This window comes from Orbicella franksi, chromosome 2 (genome assembly GCF_964199315.1).
Source record: "Orbicella franksi chromosome 2, jaOrbFran1.1, whole genome shotgun sequence".
Taxonomy (NCBI): domain Eukaryota; kingdom Metazoa; phylum Cnidaria; class Anthozoa; order Scleractinia; family Merulinidae; genus Orbicella; species Orbicella franksi.
The window spans coordinates 1972621-1994684 of NC_138146.1; the positions used below are offsets into that span (position 1 = coordinate 1972621).

Here is a 22064-nt window from a genome sequence, read left to right on the forward strand (position 1 = left end):
ACATGATGTGTCCCCTTGCCAGACCGTTTAATAATTCAGGAACAGATTGCTGGAGCAAGGGCACCGCAAATAACACAAGATAGACTTTGTACTCGCCAAAATAAATCGGTGATTTTACTCGCTTAGCGGGAATCATTTCCGCATTTAGCGAGCGGCCGAACGTTAATCCAACGCAGAGATTCTGGTTTTAATAGAAAATCAGTGCGCTTGCTGTCAGAAACTCCCGATGTAAATCGCAATGTCCTTGTCAGTGTTTCAAACGTACGTAGTAACAGTTAGAGAACTATGAAACAGTATCAAGGCGAGTATCTTGTGATTTGTCCTCTAACTTGCCTTGTTGTTGAAGGAAGTGTTACAAGCTCATACGAGCTGAAGGAAGCTCGTTTCAGCGGCTCGTCTTTTCTGCTGAACGTTACTGTCAATGTGTGCTTCCGGTTAAAACAATTCCCTTGTTCTGTTCTTTTCGGTCAGTGTTATGTTTGGTTATGCTATGGAGAAATCATCCTGGTATATGTTATCTCATTTTAAATTTTCTTTTTTGCTGCGGAAAACTCTATGGCTAGCTTAGTGAATTCAAAGACGAGCGAGGGAACTGCTCGGGCTTCTTATGTTCTATTGTAGCTTATTGCCACTGAGAAGTCTAGCACCAGCGGATTTGATGCGTCAATAAAGTTATTATATTGTATTGGTGAAAATCCGGGTGTCAGCGATTCGAAGGGGAACCAAGGGACAATAGCTGCAGTGAATCTAAATATAGCGGGTGTCACATAAACAGGAAATACGTCTTGAGGACGGTAGCGTACGATTGGCTCGCGCTTGATTACACTCTATGAGAGCACACAATTTGTTATACAGCATCGTAAGCCGTTTTGGATCACTTGCACCGTCGCACCATGGACAGCAAGACAGTTCTGTGTGCCTCTGTCACTGGAACAGTAACTTTAAAAGATGACAAAGACTCTGAGGTTAGTTGCTTGTATTTTCTTCACTTCGCTACTTAAAGTCACAACTAAGCGAGGAAACGTCGATTAACCGCCGCACCCAAACTCTAACGGAGAAACTTATCGGTAAAACACGAATTGCATAAGTGACCTTTTATCAATTAGTCAGCACTATTCACGCCAACCGTAAAGCTTTTCAGGCTAAACGAAGCTACATTCAGCCTAAACGAGTTACTTTCCAGGGTATCCGCAACCCAGTGCTAAATAATGTTCTCTCTAGAAAACATCAGAGAGAGATTGCGGACCCTGTAATACCTCAAACAAGCTGTGAAAGCATTCGCCTGCGGCGCGTGTTTTTGAATGTCTCAAACTTTCACTCGATTTTAACTCGATTAAAACTCAACCCTATTTCCAGAGATTTTCCTTAACGAGCTTGGATAAAAAGGCAGGAAGTGTTGTTTAATCTCACCTCCTGCTGTTTACATTGATTTTAGACGTCATACACGAATATAGTGCTCGTGCGGTCGAGATTATATAACTGTGCCAAGTTCCCAGATGTAGTAAGAATTGTTTAGACGTATTTACATCACGTGAAACGCCACTTCCCTTAGGACATTTTTTATTGAGTGATTTTTTAAGACACTTAACTTGTCTCGAAGAAAATTCAAAACTTGCATACCATTACGGTATCTCGTCCAAAAACGATGACAGCCTTAAACTTATGGCACATCACTCCGATTGCGGGAAAATCTAACACTAGTGTTCTTTTTTTTTTTTTAATCTATTTTCATTTTTTCGCTCTCCAAGAGTAGAGCTGTTTTCTGCTGCATTCAAGTAGCGTGTTTTAGTGAGCGAGCGAGCATCTCTCCTGATTGCCTTCATCTGACTAACTCCTCACGTGCTTACGGACACCTCGTCCTTTCGCCATGGCTGTGTTAAACACCCGCCCTTTCTTCCTCAAGCTGGGATTACAGCACTCGTCTAGAATACAGCCACCTCTCTTTGTTCACTTGACGTTACATTGGCCTTGTAGCTTTGTTAGCCTTGAAAGTTTTGTTCACCTGATACTGTACGTTTTCAAGAGTATGTCAGGCATAGGCGCTAGGCGTACGGACAATTTTTCCGGGGTGGGGGGGAGAATCACTTTCCCAAAAAATTTTCCCAAGTTTCCCAAATTTTTTATAAAACAATCGATGCAAACATTTTTTAAAAGGTGATTGCATGTTGTCTTTTAGAAACCTTTAATTTTCAACGCACTGACAGTATCTCTTTGCAATTCGTGACATTTGGTAAAGAGCATAAGAGGGAAAATTTGCGTGTTTGCGCCTGTGAATTTCGACACGGCAGCATTGACAATAAAGCACGCTTCGGTAAAAACATGAATGAAATTTCTGCAATGTTTAAAGTTGTAAACAGTGGGCATTGAGAATGAAAAAAAAAATCCAAATGCTTGCAAAAATAAAGCTCTCGTCTCAGTGACAACATAAGACACGAAAAATAATGGGTGTTAAGAAAATGCCGACTCTCAGGACGTTTGAGTGTCGAGACTCACTTTATTGTAATGATTGATTACCAGTATTGTTATTCTCTGTTTTTAGTGACATATATAATAACTTCTCGAAACAAATGGAAACGTTTTAAAAACCCCTTGCCCAAATTTTTCCTGTTGCCCCAAAAAAACTGACTCAGTGCCCAAATTTTGGGGGTACGCCAATGATGGATTGATTTTCTGAACGTTACCACAATTTGCAACAAATTTTATCTGTTGCCTTCTGCACTGCTTTACAAATTGAATAAATGTGTAGGCTTGAAATTTCAATAGTCACGATGTCCTAAGAAACCTTCAATTGCGATTCCTTCATCTCTATTGTAGCATGCCATCGCAGAAGTATCTGCGGCTGTGGCTGAATACATCTGCTCTCTATTGAAAATCAGTAACGCGGAGTAAAACACTTCGAACCCGCGCTTTCCGAGCGTGGGCACAGGTACAGTGTATGGCGTGGCTCGCTCATTCTATCCACTGGACCAGGGCTAAGCCCGAAAGGTTTAGTAAACCAGCTATTATTTGACACTTTAAAGAGCCTTTAGCCTGGTCATATTTAGCTAACCTTATTCCACGTGATCTTGTGGTTGGGTGGGTTGCATAATTACTCGGCTTTCAAGTGGGTTAGTAACAATAGGGCTGCCGGTCATGAAGGAGCACTTGAAAATCAAGAACACCTTTAGTTTAATTAATTCTCTTGATTTTCTTTAACTTTTACAGACATACAAGATTACCGTTGTTTATGGCGACGGCAGCAAGTCTGTACTTCAAAAGAAGTATGAAGAATTTGTAGACTTTCAAGTAAGTTTGATTACAGTGTTTTTCTTTTTGCCTCACCAAACGTATTTTTCTGACTGGCTTTTTTAAAACATATTTATTTGAATTTATGCATCAAGACTCATTTTCATTATCAATTCGGACAAACAAATACCTTTAGTTATCGCCTTAGGCAAGAGCCATAGTCTCTTGCGAAGTTAGATAGAAGTTCGAACTGCCGAAAATGAACTTGGAGTTTGGCCGTCGGAGTTTTTCGTTTTTAGGGGCTTCAATTTTTAACAGTTTACCGGCGGACATAAGAACTCTGAACTCTAGGCTTTTATTTAGGCAAAAGGCGAACGAACATTTTTATTTGTAATTTTTAATCGTGAGTTTTTATATGTTTCCCAATGTACTAGTTTTGCCTTTTTAACTTTTTACCTTTTTTAAATTTTTAAATTTTTAAATCTTACAGGATCCCTTTGATAACAGTACTTTATAGTACTGATGGGTTAATCCTGTCTAAAGATTTGTTTATTATTTATTATTATTATTATTATTATTATAAAACGAGACCCAGTTTTTTCGGATTATAGATGAAAATGAAACAACAAAATAATAAGATGGCTAATGTTTAAGGAAACAGAGGCGGGAATTAAATCAAACAGAATCCTGATGCATTTCAGATGCTAAAATGGTAGATTACAGAAATTTTCCAGTTTCCTGTTGAGATTTCAAGATTTTTCATGGAAGAAAACTACTTTTCAGTTTGAAAGCTCACCGAAAGTATTCTGAAAAGAAATGAAAAGCAAAAATATCTTTCTAAAGGTTCAGTGTTTCTACTTCTCGTCTCCACTATTGTATTAAACGTATTGATCATTATCAACTGAAGGTGAAAAGCTGAAACAAGGTGAGATAGTAAGGTTACCATGTAAGAATAGATTCTGAATTATGAACTTTCAAAGCAAACAAAAGGAAATTCAAAATAGTAAATATTGGGTAAACTGTCCTTACATGGGTTTAAGGGCTGTGTGTAAACTTTTGAATCCAATCTCGACATTGTATTTCAAGTGAACGTTCTTACTTCTTCTTTAAACACTCTTACCTCCTATCATTTGCAGGTTACAGTTTATGACTTACTCAAGAGTGAGGTTGGCTATTCAAAAAAGACTTCAAGAAGTCTTATTACCAGCCTGCCAGGTGCGTGATTTGAGAAACTATGCTATATGATAATTAGAAGGACTGTCTTCATTTATAACTCCTTTTGTTGATCGATTTCGAACGCATGTTTTATCCCGATTAAGGTTAGCTTTTTCCTTTAATCATAATTGTCTTAAAATCTTCCTCAATAAGATGGCTTGGCCGTTGATTTGGATACCTAATCGTACCTTTCTAGTACGCTTCGGTGGCATATCACGGGAGTTTGGCCTCGCCATGATTCGCTGATTCGCTTTTTACCCAAAGGCGTACTAAAAATGAAAAAGTACGATTAGGTATTTACCGCACTTATATTCGGCTAAGTGACCATGATATCGTAGATATCGGATATCACATGGTATCAGGCCAGTACGTGGACACACAGGCGGCCCAAGCTCTCAATGTTATCCTTTTTTTTTCCTTTTTATGCGAACGTTCAGGCTAACGTGACATATGGCGTGTACTATTACATAACGACCGAATTTGACCACGCGAAACATGACTCTCGCCTTGCAGCATATGGAGGTGTTGTGTTACAACGGTTTGAATTTATAAAGGTTTGTATGGGAATGCCACTGCTTTGCTTGAAAAGCCAATTATTCTAATATTTTGTGAATAAAATCGACTTACCCTGTTGCTGTGTTGTGTTCTTTGTTGTTTGCCAGCTCCTCAGGCCGATCTAACGCGATTTCGGCGAGTTATCGTTCTGTGGGTTTCCACTACTAAAAGAAAGACAAGGCCGGACACTGATTTCCGGAGTGCCCGCCGCTCGAAGCGAATAAATCCACTGAAAATAACCCTGCCGGCTCAATTCCTCCGTAGAATCGAAGAAGAGATGTTGAAGTTCCATGTCAGTTCACTCGCTACGCGATTCCGTCCACAACGCCTTCGCTACGAAACATTTATTTCCAGATTGCTTCGCTCGCAAAGTCGAAAACAGCCGTGTCACAAAAGTTAGGACACTTTTGCGGTTCGCATAGTACGTTGGGTCACTAAAATAAGCCCGACCGGGGGTAGTCAGCAACGATTTGTCAACACGCAAACCAAAATGCTCCCCGGGTACCCTCGTGATTTATTTGACAAACCCACCAAGACGCGCATTGTTACCACCGGCCAATCAAAATCAAGTCGAGTCGTGTTTACAAAATTTCAAACGTAAAACCTAATTTCCCTGAGTAGTGTGCTAATCTATCTCAGCTTCTATGCCAAAAAAGTGATCTACGCCATAACCGTTCATATATTTTGTAAGTTGTTATCAAACTTCGAACACTGCGAGGGTAAACTGGTAGCAGTCCGGGAAATCCTAGCTGAAGGAGAAAGGATAAAGGAAAACTTTGCCTGTCCGGCAAGTTTGTGTTTGTTCGGCGTTTTAATTAAACAGATCTGGGGTGATAGAGTAAGGGTCGTCAAACGTGGTTCGCGAAAAGGAAGACAAAACTATTACCTAGGTCTTACAAACACAAACTTGCCGGACAGGCAAAGTTTTCCTTTATCCTTTCTCCCTCAGCTAGGATTTCCCGGACTGCTACCAGTTTACCCTCGCAGTGTTCGAAGTTTGATAACAACTTACAAAATATATGAACGGTTAACGTCTCAATCTACATCGAGATGGGGATAAATGTTGGCGTCGAGCGTTGAGTATACTGCAAAACCTATCATGTCTTCCATTTCCACGATGAAGAAGTCATCGTTATGGCGTAGATCACTTTTTTGGCATAGAAGCTGAGATAGATTAGCACACTACTCAGGGAAATTAGGTTTTACGTTTGAAATTTTGTAAACACGACTCGACTTGATTTTGATTGGCCGGTGGTAACAATGCGCGTCTTGGTGGGTTTGTCAAATAAATCACGAGGGTACCCGGGGAGCATTTTGGTTTGCGTGTTGACAAATCGTTGCTGACTACCCCCGGTCGGGCTTATTTTAGTGACCCAACGTACTATGCGAACCGCAAAAGTGTCCTAACTTTTGTGACACGGCTGTTTTCGACTTTGCGAGCGAAGCAATCTGGAAATAAATGTTTCGTAGCGAAGGCGTTGTGGACGGAATCGCGTAGCGAGTGAACTGACATGGAACTTCAACATCTCTTCTTCGATTCTACGGAGGAATTGAGCCGGCAGGGTTATTTTCAGTGGATTTATTCGCTTCGAGCGGCGGGCACTCCGGAAATCAGTGTCCGGCCTTGTCTTTCTTTTAGTAGTGGAAACCCACAGAACGATAACTCGCCGAAATCGCGTTAGATCGGCCTGAGGAGCTGGCAAACAACAAAGAACACAACACAGCAACAGGGTAAGTCGATTTTATTCACAAAATATTAGAATAATTGGCTTTTCAAGCAAAGCAGTGGCATTCCCATACAAACCTTTATAAATTCAAACCGTTGTAACACAACACCTCCATATGCTGCAAGGCGAGAGTCATGTTTCGCGTGGTCAAATTCGGTCGTTATGTAATAGTACACGCCATATGTCACGTTAGCCTGAACGTTCGCATAAAAAGGAAAAAAAAAAAAGGATAACATTGAGAGCTTGGGCCGCCTGTGGTGGACACGGCTTTTGATTAGCTCATCAGTTGCGAATTTGGGTACGGTAATAAACGTAACAAAACGACATACATACTGGCTAGTTGTCACGCAGTATTGTCGTCTCGTCCATAGCAGTGAAAGATGCTAGTATAAACACACAAATTTGACGTACATGGAAGTGACAGGATAAAAACAAATCTGGGTGACTTTAGACGATATTCATTGACTAATCAGACGATTTTACCTTGCAGAAAATACCCCAGGATTATCCCGCATTCTCTTTAAGGACAGTGATTTGAAAAAAATGGGGAGAATGGATAATTTCATGAAGGTAAATTCTTACGCCATTAACCCTAGTACTCTAACCAAGTCAGGTTCGATTGGTAAAAACATATCATTGTGATCTTATGGGGCACTGCTCTTTTAATTTAGCATTTAATTTAATATCTTTGTATAATTACAGGAGCTGTTGGCCCTTCCAAGTGCAGTGCAAGAATCTGAAGCGGTCCTGAAATTTTTCGGTGCCCTTAACAGAAAAAAGGGAACAATTGAAAGGTAAGTATGAGGTACATTATTACACAAGTTTCAATTCATCCAAACCGTCGGCCACTGACCAAAATCGATTCCATCCGCAGGTCCTCAGAAGATGAGAAATTGAAAACCGTCAACAAAGTAGCTGAAATGTTAAGTGGTAAGAGAAATACACGTGAAGAATCTGCCAAAAATATGTTGTTTCAATGCAGTTATTATGCCAACTGTTAGTAGAGTTGACGTTTTGCAAGTTTTTTTCTTAGAGAGTTTATTGCTGTCATAGGCTAGTATTTTCCTCTAATCTTCCAGAGGGATGGAGAGGTAAATAGAAAGTGATCTTGGAGAAGTAATTCCTCTCAACGAGAAATGCTTTTGAACTTCGAATCTGACCCGTCCCCAGTTATCTTCATACAGCTTCATACATAATAAAAAGTCTGTTTTGCTGTTTCTTTTTCTTGAAGGTCGAGATCCGCTCAGAAATATACCTGAACAAAGTCCATTAGTAAAGAGAAAGGCGAAACATAACTCGAACAGGATTGCGGAGGACCAGACTGTCCTCAGCGGGGAAACAAGTGATCACAAAACATTGCTCAGATTGAATGCACGACAGCCTGATAAAAGTATTCCAGTGATTACTGGTAAAGCGAGAGCAGCCACCTTGGATGATGAAATTCTCATCCGAAACACGGCATCTCAAAGACCTGGTCTGAAGAAGAGGCCTTTCAGTGCTGGTGTCGGTCTTGCTGATTTTGTCAGGCAAACTGAGGAAGTGAAAGGAAGGATGCTCGGGAGAGAAGAAAGCCTTTCAGCACATGACGAGAATTCAGTCATTGATTCTGAGTATTCTAAAGTGGCGGAGACACACTTCAGACCCGAAATTCTTGTAACGCATTGCCATGGAACAGCGAGCCCCAATAGGAAAACGCATGTCGTTATTGCGTCATATTTAGCAGAGGAAAGAGGCGAGGTGTCCCTAGAGGAGGGCGAGGAGTTTGACTTGCTACAGAAAGAGTCTAACGGTTGGTGGTACGTCAAAAATGATTTCTGTGAGGGGTGGGCACCAAGTGCTTTCCTGGCACCTGCCAGATCCAGGCCCCCATCTCCAGAGACGCCAGATCAGCAGCAAGTTTCAGACAGTCAGGAAGAGTCTTGCCACATCAAAGAAAATTTGGAAACCTGTCCCAAAGAGCAAGGTGTTGACCAGATAAAATTCGCCCCTCAAGGAAAAGAGAAGGTACGTATTATTTTCATTAATTGACTGACGCCATTGCCTGACACGAAATGTAAGGCAGTAGTATAATTTTATGCTCAATGAAGCGTTAGGGACATCACGTGACAGACTCTGGCATTTGTTTTTCAGTCTCCAGATAAAAACGTTGCAAGACAAGCTCAGACGATGACAACCGAAATGAACCGACGAGCCAAGTTCCTTACAGTTGAAGGAATACAAAAGAGGAAGAATCCTGATAAAAACTACGTAAGTAAAGTTATTGTTGTTCCTTTTCTCTCATTAATGAAAATAAAAAGTTTTAAGAAACTCTCAAAGCTGTAGTCGAGAGTCTATTGGTTTCAATATGGTGATACTTTCAAAAGAGAAAATTATGTTCAAATTGTCTCCGATTTGAGTTCATTTGCCGTTCAAAAACAACTAAAACCTGAACACGCTGTAAAAAGTTGGGCAAATTTTAAGATCCGCGCATCTTCATTTTCTTCTATGTGTCTGTACTATTATTGACAATAAACATAAGTCAATGAGCGCGCGAAAAAATTTGACATTATTGTAAAATAACATTCGTTATTTTCATAACCTCTACTAAGATGTTTATCTCATAGCAAAAATTATAAAGAGTTACCAATATATAATTTCAAATCTTCTCCAGGTTTATATTGTCAAAGTGGTGTGGTCAGATGGAAATATCAATATAATTTACAGGACATGCAGCGATTTTTTCTTTCTTCAGGTAATTGTAAATATCTGTTCAAAACTCTTCCAAGGTTAATTTCTTAATTTAATTTGGGCCGGTTTTTCTTTGTAGCACATAGGTCTTGCATTGAAGGACTATGTTTTTAATAAAGGATATTATATTTAAGGGACCAAATTTTTTTTTTTTTTTTTTTCATTTATGTAATGCTCACGCTCAAATTGCAATATTGGTTATACGCATATATATTTATAACATAAGTACAACGTAACAAAGCCGTTACAAACAAACTGATTTATGCTTTTAGCTGCATGTATATCATCAAGTTATCATGTACTTGGTGACGTTTGTAGAGCACTCAATTCAAGAAACGAGCATTGTGCCCCGTCGAGCAACTCTCACGATTGTTTCCTGTTTCCAAACTTCCAACATGCATTGTAACTCTATGACGCGTGCTAACTTGAATCGTCATTCCGGCAAGTGCTTCTTTGGTAAAAGTTGTTACGAAATAAGGCCAGTGAAAAGGTAACAAAACTTTTGTTATTCTTTGGTCTTGTTTGTCTTGTTGTATAGGAAAACCTCAGAAAGGAATTTCCGACAGCCATTGGAAAGGAAATCCCTGCGCTTAAAGGTAACAAATTAAATCCCAAAATATTTGTCAATTCCAATTCATCACAAAGTTACCTCAATACATTTAACATTATGCAGCTTTCAGAAGAAGTTTTTACTCATTTATATTTTTCTAGGGAGGAAATTCAATGAAAACTGCCAGCTCTGCTTTAAAGATGGAACGTGCAAGAGACAGAAGTTCATGAATCAATTCTGCCACGTAAGTCAAAACAAAATTTAATCCAGTCACCAAATAGAAGTGTATCCACAGATTTGTGAAAAAAGTGCCTCAGCAGAGACAAGTGCCAAGGAATTTAATAAGGCCTAAGATCCTCTAAAGCTTTTTATTTTGTTTTCAGGAACTAATCAATGCACCTGACAACATCTCAAAAAGCAAAGTTGTTATGGACTTCTGCAGGTCTCGTGCCAGTGATGTCCATTCTCATGGAAAGTGAGTAGTCGTTCCTTCGTTTCTCCGTTCCTTCGTTCCTTCGTTTCTCCGTTCCTTCGTTCCTTCGTACCTTCGTTCCTTCGTTTCTTCGTTCCCTCGTTCTCAAATCTCTACTACCTAAGAAAAGATCCCGAATCATTGAAAAATGGGAAATGTCTAGAGTGCAGTTCGTACCTTTTATAAATTTGTTGTGATGAGATGCCTCTGAGCATTAACATTTGCCAACAATTTGTCGTTTATTCTCAGGGCTACGAAAAAGGATGGGAAGTCACCAAAGAGTAAGTCTATTCCACAAGTTTTATTTTCTCATAGATTCTTGATAATTTGCAACTAATTATTGCTGGAATTTACTTTCAATAAAATGTAAACTATTTTCTTGTAAATTTGCTATGCAGCTGAGGACAACAACGTGGAGATCTCGGCACCAATGATGTTTGAACAATACGTAGTGACAGCTGATTACCAGAAGAAAAACAAGAATGACATTTCTCTCAAAGCTGGCGATATAATTGATGTCATTGAACGGAACGACTACGGTGAGACATAAGAAAAGTTATTTATTTCTCGTTTGATTTGAAGGACCAAGTAACTTTCGCAGTATCTCTCGAGAAATTGAGATTTTATTCTCGGGTGTTCCTTCCGAGTTCACAGTGGTATCACAAGAATTAGTCTGTTGCCTGTTCATAAGTACGATTTGAAGGACCAGTGACTTTTGCGGAAGATCTGGAGAAATTGTGATTAATCCTTGTGAACTCATTGTGGCATCAAAAGCTTTAGCTTGTTGCCTAGCAACAGCCATGAGGAATGCAGGCTTGGGGTTCTCAGAATGTAGTTATTGACATGAATTAAAATAATTATTCCCTTCAATATTTTCATTTCTCTTTCTTTTCTTTGTAAGGCTGGTGGCTTGTTGACCGGGAAGGAGAGTTAGGTTGGGCTCCTGCATCTCATCTTGAGCCCACGGACAACGGGTCAGAGATTACAACGTCAAAAGTCTTTGCACCCGGAAAAGGTAAGCTTACCTCTGTTAACAATGAGGAATGGTTTTGGAATGACAAGAGATTAACTTAGTGACTTTTAATTATAAGAAAATTGTGACATTCAGGGATGCGTTTAACTCCGAGATGTACCATGTTGGAAACTCCCCATGGATTTTCTTGTAGACATACCAAACTTATTTTCCTTTTGTACATAGCTCCCATATTACCCTACATACAAGATTTGTTTGTAGGTTATGACATCAGATGACCCCATTAAATGCGCCATATTGGATCCTCCATGTTAGATTTCATTTCTTCAGAAAGTCAGAAACGAAATGATGCTAATTGATTAATCCCAAAATGATAATCGCATGAAAAAAGTAGTAACTCTACAATGCTGCTTGGGAAATTGTGGAAACAAAAATTAAAAATGCCCAAAAAAGAAAATTTGGCTTCATCTAAAATGACGTGGGTGGGAGGCGCGGTGGCCTCATGGTTAGTGCGCTCGTCTCCGGATCGAGCGGTCCGGGTTCGAGCCCTGGCCGGGGACATTGTGTTGTGTTCTTGGGCAAGACACTTCACTCTCACAGTGCCTCTCTCCACCCAGGTGTATAAATGGGTACCGGCGAACTTAATGCTGGGGGCTAACCCTGCGATGGACTAGCATCCCATCCAGGGGGGAGTAGAAATACTCTTAGTGGCTTCATGCTACAGAAACCGGGATAAGCTCCGGCCTGATGGGCCACTTGGCTCGTGTGCAGACTTTACCGTTTTTTACCAAAATGACGTGGTAAAACTATTGACACATCAAAATTTCTGCTCGGAATGAATTAACAGCTACTGAAAGTTTCATCGCGACAGAGTAAATCTCTTGTACGTCGGATTGTTAATATATCAGAAGTATGTGCCGTTTTCCAGCATCGAAGTATCTGTAAAGTACACAGTGATAAAGGTGACCGTGTATTTTGCTTCAATTCAACAGAGGAGATATACATGTCTCTAGAAAGCTATCAGGCTAAAGCTGACGATGAGCTGACTTTTGATGCTGACGTAATGCTTAAAGTGGTGGAAAAGACTTTAGATGGATGGTGGCTCGTAAGGTAAATAAAAAAAATATTTGCATTTGTTCTATTTTGCTGTTGTTGTTGTTGTTGTTGTTGTTGTTGTCTGAAATTCCTTTCCTGACATTCTTTAGATTTATTTTTGGATTGTTCAGTTCATCTTCTCAGATTCTGCAAAAACGATGTCAATTACTTACACAGCATTAAAATTATTTCATTAGGTACCAGGGAGAGGAAGGCTGGGCTCCTGCCATGCTCCTAAAAAGAGTCAATTCTGATGAATCCTCCACTTCAATGATAGGGGGAAAAGATCCTTTGGACACAGTTTCCTTCACCGGAGGTAAGCTGCTGTCACTGAATATTCCACTCAACCTTTTTTGCCTCATATCATGAAGGCGAGTTGTTAAAACGTCTATAAGAGACTAACCTTTTCTTTCAATTTTCAATCAATCAATCAGTCAATCAATCATTTATTCCTAAAGTATCATTTTCACTTTTTTAGCATTCATTGAAAGCGATTTTTTGGAGTGGGAAATGCGTTCATTTTAATCCCCCTAGTGCTATATTTTAGCTAACACAAACTTGCCAGGATGTCGCTTTATATTCTTTTATTAACCCGTAAATGTAAAGACGTTTTCCATCTGAAGCCTTATGACGTTTTCTTCTTGGCAGATTCTGAAGATGGCGACAGCCAAAGAATCCAGCGGCGGACACCTCCTACAAGGCGAAGCATGGTGAGAATTTTCAATTCTGTAGAGATCTAAATTAAGGTGGTTCAAAACAGGTCAAAGCAGTCAGATTTTGATGGATCGTGCTACAATCAAGTGATAAAAAATCAAAAACTGCCCAATCATTGGTGAACAAGCTGTTATCATTTCCGTGACACAATAGGTAACCATAGCAACAGTATGACCTGCTAAAAACACCCTTGATCACAGCTTTAGGGACTTAACATTCAAAAACGGCACGGTTAATTTTTTTATATATTATCAAATTTTAATACTCATGATAAAAGGCAACTTTTGTAAAAGTTTGAAAAAAAATTGTACATAGGGTTCAGAACCACCTTAAAATTAAAATCATGCTGGTTAAAGTTTGATAATATAAAAGAATTTCATCGTGCGGGTTTTGAATTATAAGCCCCTAAAGCTGTAATTAATGGTGTTTTTGGCAGGTCATACTGTTGCTATGGTAACCTTTTGTGCGACGAAAATGATAACGTGTTCACCAATTAATCAACCAATTAATTAATTAATTAATTTCTTTGATACCATGATTGTAGCATCAAGTGATAAAGAGTGCTTATAATGACCCATCAAAATCTAACTGCTGGAAACTGTCTTGAGCCGCCTTTAAGATAGCTACAAACACAAATTTGTGGTCGTACGAACCCTTATGATATGCACTGAGCGTATTAAACATTCCTGTCTTCCTAGTAATCAACTCTCATTTCCTCTTGATGTGAATAACGATCTGGTTCTTATTACCGAAAGGTTCAAAGACCACTCTGCAAGAGTATACCAGACGGAGAAGACGGCAACGGCGGGACAATCATCACATCTGGACCGAAATCCAGCCCATCAGTTCCAGTAGCAGACACAGCAAATACCCCGCCCATGAACAGAATGGATTCAATGCGTTCCACAGGCGTATCCTTGTCAAGCTCCTTGCCCCAGTCCCGATTTTGCGAGTTTAATCAGGGAGAAGCTCACAGTCCATTCCAAACTCGCCAATTCTCCGTTTCAAGCAGCGGGTATGAAAGCTCGCTCACCGGGAGCTTTTCGTCCCTTGTGTCGCCTGACGCTCTTAACGAGGAAGATTCTACTAATGCCGGCATCAAGAAGTGTGCCACATATCCTCGGTTTGACACTATCGAGGGCGGCCCGGTATTGTGGAATCCTTCTCCAGGGATGCTTCGTTCAAAATCTCCATCCTCCATGGAACACGACAAGAACGAAATGGGGTTGAGCTTGAATGACATCTCCTCAACAAGCAGAATATCACGTTCAGAAAGAAACAGTCCTGTTCCATTTCAAAGAAAGATTTCTGCAAGCGGAATGAGCCAGTTTACAAGCTGCGATAGTGGGTCGGTACTGCCGTTGAATACTTCTCCCAGAGAGTCTAATTCGGAGATTAATAACAACGAGAGTGATCAAAATGAAAGCACTGCTTGCCAAAGATTCTACAGAGCGATGTACTCGTATGATTCTGCTGGCGATGGTGAAGTTGCCTTCAGGGAGGGAGATGAAGTAGAAGTGATTCAACGAAGCGAGAATGGCTGGTGGCTCGTGCGAACATCAGAGAAAGTCGGATGGGGACCTTCTAATTTCTTAGAGTCTCTATCATACTGAAGCATTCCCACCTTATCATGTATAGAAGAAGAGAAAAGAACAAAAACACAAAGAACTTAAGACCGAATGTACAAAAAAACTGTTACCTTGTTGTCAGAACTACGTATTTTAGTTGTTACCATCCATAATTCATGAATATAGCGTCCTTTTTAGAGAATTTATCGTCGGGTTAGACGTACAAGAAACATACGGAAGCGTTTGTGTTTTGGTGATATTTGGGTGTCTAATTAACAATTATTCCACGAGCGCAAGTTCGATATAATCATCTCAGATCCAACAAACGGGAGTGGAATAATTATTTTAGTGAAAATATAGAAAACTAAAGTAAAATAAGATATACTGATAAAAACAAACCTTAAACGTACGTTTTCCATATTTGTAGCGCATGGTATAATGGCTCATATACCATGATGGCTGAGCCGATAAAAATTCGTGAATTTCATTATAATGATATGTTATAGTTAACATACATAACGTACATGCGCTTATTCCACGTCCCAAGGGGCTTTTCAGTAAAATATGTAACAAAACAACAATAAAATACAATAAAATTAATTCTAGTGAATAAAATTTAAAATGCACTTAAAAATTCAAATCTAATAGAAGCGAAAGAATTAGAAGAATTAAAGTACTCCCTACTAGATAAATTCAGTTAGCTATCCATTAAGAGTCTTTTCCTCATCAAGGTCTTAAAATGAGCTAACGAGTGACTTAACTTAATATTTTGAGGCAGAGCATTCCAGAGAGATACCATACGGTAGTAAAAAGTGGTAGTATTGTAAAGCTATGAACGGCACACTTATTTAATTTGGACAAATCAAAAAGTCTATTAATTCCAATACGACAAAGGAAATAACGCACTCAGGTAATAGGCAGTTTCTCCTTAGTGTACTGCAAGCAAGTTTAAAATGAAGTCAAGTTATTTAAGTTCTACATTTTCTCTTTTATTCTACTTGTATTATGGACACAATCGCTGGACTTCGGTGTCAGTAGAGAGATGTTTCGTTTCTGCGCTATTTGATATTAAACTTTTCTTTCTTTGCGCCATAAATGGTGAAGTATTCAAAATGCATATTATATTGTACGAAAAAGGTTAACAAAGGCCACTAGGCTGAGATACGTTTGGTTTTAATGTTATAGATTACATTTTAACATTGCTCAAGTATAAATATTCATTCAGTCTTTCAGATATAATATCTTTGCTGAGTAAGTAGTAATTATGGAAGCTTTCGAAGCTATAGTTTGAGTGCTGAACGATTATAATTTTTTTTCCCTACTTTTTGTGGTACTCCTCTTGGAGCAAAAATGTTCAGCATGGTTTACATGCAGGGGTTGATTGAGTCTAACGTGACAATTTTTCTTAGCTAATTTTCTTAGTGTAAGTTACAATATGTCTAGCATATATTCAACGTAAACGTGTTCTTGCACCATGGGCTTTCACAGAATGTAAATAGCAGAAAACAAGTTAAGAATACAATTTTTAGAAAATGGGTAAGATTTACTGAGTTTAACTAAATTGTGAAGTAGTTATCGTAATGATCAACGGTATTGTGTACAGGTATAGACAAGCGCATTGGTACTAATACCGGTTAGCCATGTTGGAATAAAACTTAGACCTTGTTTGCTAAAGCTGTGTTTATCCAATTCCATCGTACTCTTGGAACAAGAACATTACAGTTATGGTTGGCTGTTAAATCATGAATGCAAAGATAAATCTCATTGAGCGAAGCTTGGAGACGTTATGTATATTTATTGTTTTCAGTATAAAGGTTTTTTTACTCTTTTTACTATACTACCTTTAAGTTTTCTGTAACAGTCGTAACATGCAATAAAGAAGCCTCGAGTTAGGAAGCCAAAGTATCGAGGAAGCGTCATTAAATTAAAGGAAACAAGGTTTTAACAAGTTGACATGTAGTTAAATTGCAAGCTGTTGTCTATCTTGCCCCCTAGCGTCGTTTGAAAGCCTTTTGACGTCACTTTGTGTAAGAGAAGAATTAAAATAGCCATACACTTGAGAAACAGCGAGGAAAAGACGCAGCTGATAAACTTTGTACTCGCTAAACTGATTTATGTTTTTGTACGCATGGCTCGCTCAGCAGGATGGATTCATACTCGGATTAGAGAACAGGCGAGCGCTATAATTTCAAACGCCGAGATTCTGATTAAAAAATGATCAGCGTTCTGCTTGGTGTCAGAAACTCCGGATGGTAAATCGGAAGGTGTTTGTAATGGTTTCGAACGTACGTAAGAACAATTAACGAACCACGAAACCGCATCAAGGCGTGTATTTGTCCTCTCACTAGCGTTATTGAGGAACAAGTTGCTGAAGCAAGGTGAGGTCACTGATAATAACGGATATAAGGTGATCCAAGCTTAAGGAAGCCTGAGGAAACTTGGGATTTTTGCTGTAAACTTATTGTCAAACTGTGGGATACCGGTGAAATTAAATTGCCTTGTTTTGCTATGTAATGTCACGCTACATTAAGTTACGCTTTTTTAGACGCTTTCCATTTCGTTGATATTTTACAGTTATTGACCCAAGTGGTGGTGAATAAGACTCTGATAATCACCTCCGAGTTAACCAATCATAATTCGTTAAAAGTATCTATTACTTGTGTGGTTATACTTACTTATATTAGCCCTTTTTTCTAAAATTGTTTAGCAACCTCGACGTTCTCTAGAACTGACTTCTGCTAAGCATACTGAGCCAGGGCAGTCCGGCAGAGATTTCAGCGGGCCGGCCAGCAGTTTACAAATAAGGAAGTAATTACCTAGGTGACTCACACAGGAAGCCATAACTGAAACAAGACTTGAAAATAGCAAACTGGTCTAAACTTAGGTATCTGTTGGAAAATATCATGGGAATCATATGCAACAAGGAAGTAACATTCGATTTAGGCATGCATGAACACACGCGCGTGCGGAACAGAATTTCTTATAAGGCAACATAAGCCCGGTTAGATCATTTGCAACTTCGCGTCATGGAGAGCAAGACACTTCTGTGTGCTTCCGTAACTGGAACAATAACTCCAAAAGATGGCAAAGACCCTGAGGTTAGTTGCTCGTATTTTCTTTAACTAAAACCTATTTGAGTCAGTGTGCGAATTAAATTGATTTACGCGTATTTTGATCTCGGTAAATATTCAATTGCAAACAACTCATAAGTGTGAGAGAGAACTACTGGCGTGTTCAGATTTGGCCAACGATGGCGAGCCTTTATTTATACCGAGATCTAGCATTGCCCAGTCAGTGATGTTCAGCCTAACAGTAGCGTTTTTTTAGGATAGCCAGAGTGCTATTCAGGCTAAATATCTTCCTAATCAGTTTCTTTCTCTACATTGTAAAACACACCCTTGAAAGTTTGGGAGCCAAGAACTTGAAAACGTTAAGGAAACACTCGCTTTCCGCTCGTGTCTCCACAGTATTTCTCGTTCTTCCAAACCTCCACTCTTGTTTCAATTGTTATTCGATATAAACACAGACACTTTAATTTTCGTTTTTAGCTGGCCCTTCAACTTTCCACGCGCAATTTTAAGCACGTGAGCTGTGTGTCAATTATGTAAATGTATTTTACCGTGAAATTCCAAAATTAACGACCCTTTTTACTTTCGCTATTAGCAGCCTTTGGGGGTGGCTACTCTCGAAAGGTCGTTACCTTTGAAGCGCCAGAAACGTTATACATAACTGTTGATTGGTGCGACTGAGCTTTTGTTAGGAAATAAAAAACGGAATACGCGAAAGCAGTTCAAATGGAATGAAAGTATTCAGTCCAGTTTAAAGTTATGTTGAAACCACGTGAGTGGGCTTCTCATGTCTAGACCGTGTTGTCAGTCGTCGGCAGGAAAGCTAGTCAGATACCGTAAACGGTTTTTATTTCATTTCGCACTACTACATTATGTATCGACATCTCACTGCGAAGTTCATGTCAATACGTTTTTGTTAGACCTGTTACTTGGTGGAAGTTCAACGGGCTCATCATGCAAATGAATTGATGAAGCATGAATTGACATTGCGCAATTTTTATCTTGTAGAGAGCCTTATTTATCGTCATTAAGTTACAGCGCGTTTTTACTTGACACTTGAAAAATAAATATACTATTGAACTTTGCTACTTCCGGGGGGTCGCTACTTTCGGAATGTTACGGTAATTATTAATGTAATGTAAGTTATGTAACTATGAACAGCTCACGTGTGCTCTGAACGTGTACTCTGCACGTGCATCACTTGGCACACTTCTCACGTGACAACCACTCTTAGCATACACCGATTCCAGAAAAATACCGGAAGTTGCACGCAAGCGAGGTTTAAGAGCCCTCGTGCTTTCAAAATGGCGGACAAAATGCGGGGGAAGAACGAAAAAATTCGAATGTACGTAGGTTAGAGCTACTTGTCTGGAGGAAATGTGGTAAAGAAAAGGAAAACAGCTGGACACAAGTGTTGTGTGGCTTCAAACTCTAATAATCGAAGCAAAAACCGACCTGATTTATCATTTCTACGACTGAGTTTCCTTCAGACAAGCCAGATAAACAAAGAAGAAAAAAGTGGGAAATACTTATGAAAAGGGGAGATGCCTATTTTACCTCGGTAGGAAATAATTTTTGTTGTTCCGAGAACTTCTTGCCGAGTGTTTTTAAACTGAGTACACTTATTGAAACTGGGAGCCGTACCCTCGGCTTTTCCTTGATGAGGAATCTCTGTGTAGAGCGAAATATGTGATGCATCTGAATCTGGGCATATGAATACCCATCAGCTTCAATCAACTTAGGAATTAATCAGTTTTCATGCCCCTGAGGTAAACAAAAAAAGTTTCCCAAAAATAATGTTGAATGTGGAAGGACATTAGTGATTTAAATACAGCCATTGATGAATTTTGAATATTTTTTACCTTCTTGATATTTCAGCATGATCTGGCTATTAGGTTTAATGTTTCAGAACTAGTAGTGTCAGATAAATTATTGCATGGGCCAGTTTCCTGTATTTGATGTTGGGGAGCCAGGCCATTTAGGCTGAATTTGAAAACATAAGGTGCATAATAGACTGCAGAGAGATAAAAGGTCAGACACCTAAGACCTGGACACCCAAAAGTTTACTCTGAATAAAAGTCTGACAACACATTTTAAGGCCTTGTAGGAATTTTCATTAATGTCATAGATTTGATAGACAGCTTGTACTGGCAAGCAGGAAGGTTATAATCTTCATCCCTTTTAATATGCAACCAAGTCAATCAGAACTGACTATAATTTTAATACCAATTTTCTAAGGAAGACTGTTTTCCAACCATGAGCCAGAACTGTAAATGTAAGAATACAAGCTGAAATGGCTACTAGGAGAATAAATGGATGGCATATATTTGATGGTGTAACTCCAGTAACGTTGTGTAGAGTTGTTAATCAATCCTGGATAGTGAGCTATTAGCTTGTAAACTGGCAGAAAAAAAAAGTTATCTGATGTTTATTTGTCATTTGGTAGTGAATTTAAACAGAGTACATGATATTGTTCAACAGTGGTAATTAAATATTTGGTGATTTCCACCGTACTGAAATTGTGCATTATGTGGCTTCATGTTCTATTTTCTGGCACAGGGTGTAACATAGAAGGCCACATGGTAGAGCTGGTGTATAATTTTACTAATAACATAAAAGTACAATTGAATTTGACCTCATTGAGAATTCCCTGCATTGTATGATCTTATAGATTCCCAATTGTTTTGAACTATTTTGAAATATTCATTCAAATATTCATTACCAGAGAAAAACTAGAAGTAGCTGAATTCTCTCATATTAGATGCTGGACAAACTTTTTGGACCTTTGTATACATTAGTTATTCTGGCTTTAGCAATAATCACATTGTGTAAGGCCATCTCTAAGCATTAGGTAAGCCAATTCATATATAATATATTTATCATAAATTGTTCAATATTCTTTAGCATCTCCTTCCACCATTCTATGTCCAAGGCAATTTGGTCATTAAAAATTTGCAGTTACTTCCAGTTTATAGCCGGGACATTCCAAAGTCTGTTCACAACAAAGAGTAGTTGTTGTACATTGTACATCATAAACTGAAGTTCATATAACTCTTGCTTACTTTTAAACCAGTGTCAAACATTTTGCATATTGATTTTATAAGGCAATCTTTCAGGGTCTCACTATCCATAACAATGACTTTCCTAGCTTAAATTATCTCATGGAGATTGCCCTTACTTGGGTCTGTAACCTGAGTCCAGCTGGGGGACCCTGGAGAGGCGCCTAAAATTTTCTTTTTCTCTTGAACCAAAAAAAAAGCATTTTGTTTCTTGCACCTTCGTCTATCCCTGTTGATGCATTATTTCAGTGTACTTGTCCATTACTAGTTGCTAATTTTCAAGGCCATCTTTCATGGCATGTGACTGATAGTCTTTGTTACACTGTAGCACTCTTCAATGATAATTTTATTGGTGATTTGACTGATGAAACAGCTTTGTGATTGCGTCCTACCCTGTAACGCAATGATGCTGCCACTGTACCGAACCGTTGCTTATACCATTCTTGGCGAGTAGATCGTGGTCTTGTTTGATACTCTGATTAGCATCTTTTGAATTGAACGATTTCCCTTTATTCTCTAACACCGATTGTTAGTTTATGAAGAGAGATTGGATGTTCTCTAACTTAAGAAGACTGAACTCGTTAGTGAAAAATTAATCAGCCGTAGGAAATTTGTTAAAGTGTTTTGTTGCAATATTCCCGATATCCGGCACAATTTTAAAATTTACTTCCGTATGTTCTCTCGAGCTCTTGCTTCATCAGTTTTACTACTCTAAGCTACTTTAGCTTTAGTAAAGCTATTCTTCGGGTCAAGGTCGTAAATCTTTATAATTTTCATTTCATTCAGATTCTTTTTCCTAAACCGACCATGAACAAAGTTCTTTTAGGCAATAAAAATGGTGAGAACAGGTTGTTTTCGCGCATATGGGAGATCGCGACAATCGAAAGATGGAAAACATACCCGTCTAAAAGTTCCTTTATTTTGCCCCTTTGATTTATACGGCCACTTTTAAGCCAGAATTTCAATTGGCCGAGTGTCAATTTTTCAATGTTCTTCGCTCACACTGACGCCGGGAATATCATCAGAAGAGAGATTGGCCTTTCTTCTTCTTTCGTCTAACCTGCGTGGCAAGCGTTTCCGTGGGGTTTGGAAGCAAAGAAAGACCGAGGAACGGGA

The 22064-nt window shown here is 39.0% G+C and overlaps 2 protein-coding genes across 3 annotated transcripts in view; both read left to right on the forward strand.

The window, feature by feature from the left end:
- The first annotated feature begins 2 nt into the window (after nucleotides 1-2).
- LOC145475965 (uncharacterized) lies at nucleotides 3-16923 on the forward strand. 2 transcript variants are annotated; one of them, XM_081455305.1, is made up of 19 exons: nucleotides 3-965; nucleotides 3205-3285; nucleotides 4362-4440; nucleotides 7213-7292; nucleotides 7425-7516; nucleotides 7597-7652; nucleotides 7954-8726; nucleotides 8853-8969; nucleotides 9373-9453; nucleotides 9988-10045; nucleotides 10161-10243; nucleotides 10383-10474; nucleotides 10721-10752; nucleotides 10870-11010; nucleotides 11373-11486; nucleotides 12437-12554; nucleotides 12737-12855; nucleotides 13188-13249; nucleotides 14009-16923. In XM_081455305.1, exons 1-19 carry the CDS (start codon nucleotides 894-896, stop codon nucleotides 14864-14866), a joined length of 3108 nt encoding a protein of 1035 aa, XP_081311431.1. In that variant the 5' UTR covers nucleotides 3-893; the 3' UTR covers nucleotides 14867-16923. The 2 variants fall into 2 exon arrangements, with proteins under 2 accessions (XP_081311431.1, XP_081311439.1); XM_081455313.1 differs by lacking the exons at nucleotides 3-965; nucleotides 3205-3285; nucleotides 4362-4440 and adding an exon at nucleotides 5688-6726 and having other exon boundaries at nucleotides 14009-16922.
- A 971-nt stretch (nucleotides 16924-17894) lies between these two features.
- LOC145475609 (uncharacterized) overlaps nucleotides 17895-22064 on the forward strand; it is a 16405-nt gene continuing 12235 nt past the window's right edge. Inside the window, exon 1 of the mRNA XM_081455276.1 lies at nucleotides 17895-17919. The gene's annotated coding sequence lies outside the window, so the exon portion shown is untranslated. The remainder of the gene's footprint in view (nucleotides 17920-22064) is intronic.

Coding starts and splice junctions, on each gene's coding strand:
- LOC145475965 (XM_081455305.1), top strand. CDS start 894: ATGGACAGCAAGACAGTTCTGTGTGCCTCTGTCACTGGAACAGTAACT. Junction 8,970..9,372: donor AGAATCCTGATAAAAACTAC/GTAAGTAAAGTT, acceptor AATCTTCTCCAG/GTTTATATTGTCAAAGTGGT. Junction 11,011..11,372: donor CATTGAACGGAACGACTACG/GTGAGACATAAG, acceptor TTTCTTTGTAAG/GCTGGTGGCTTGTTGACCGG.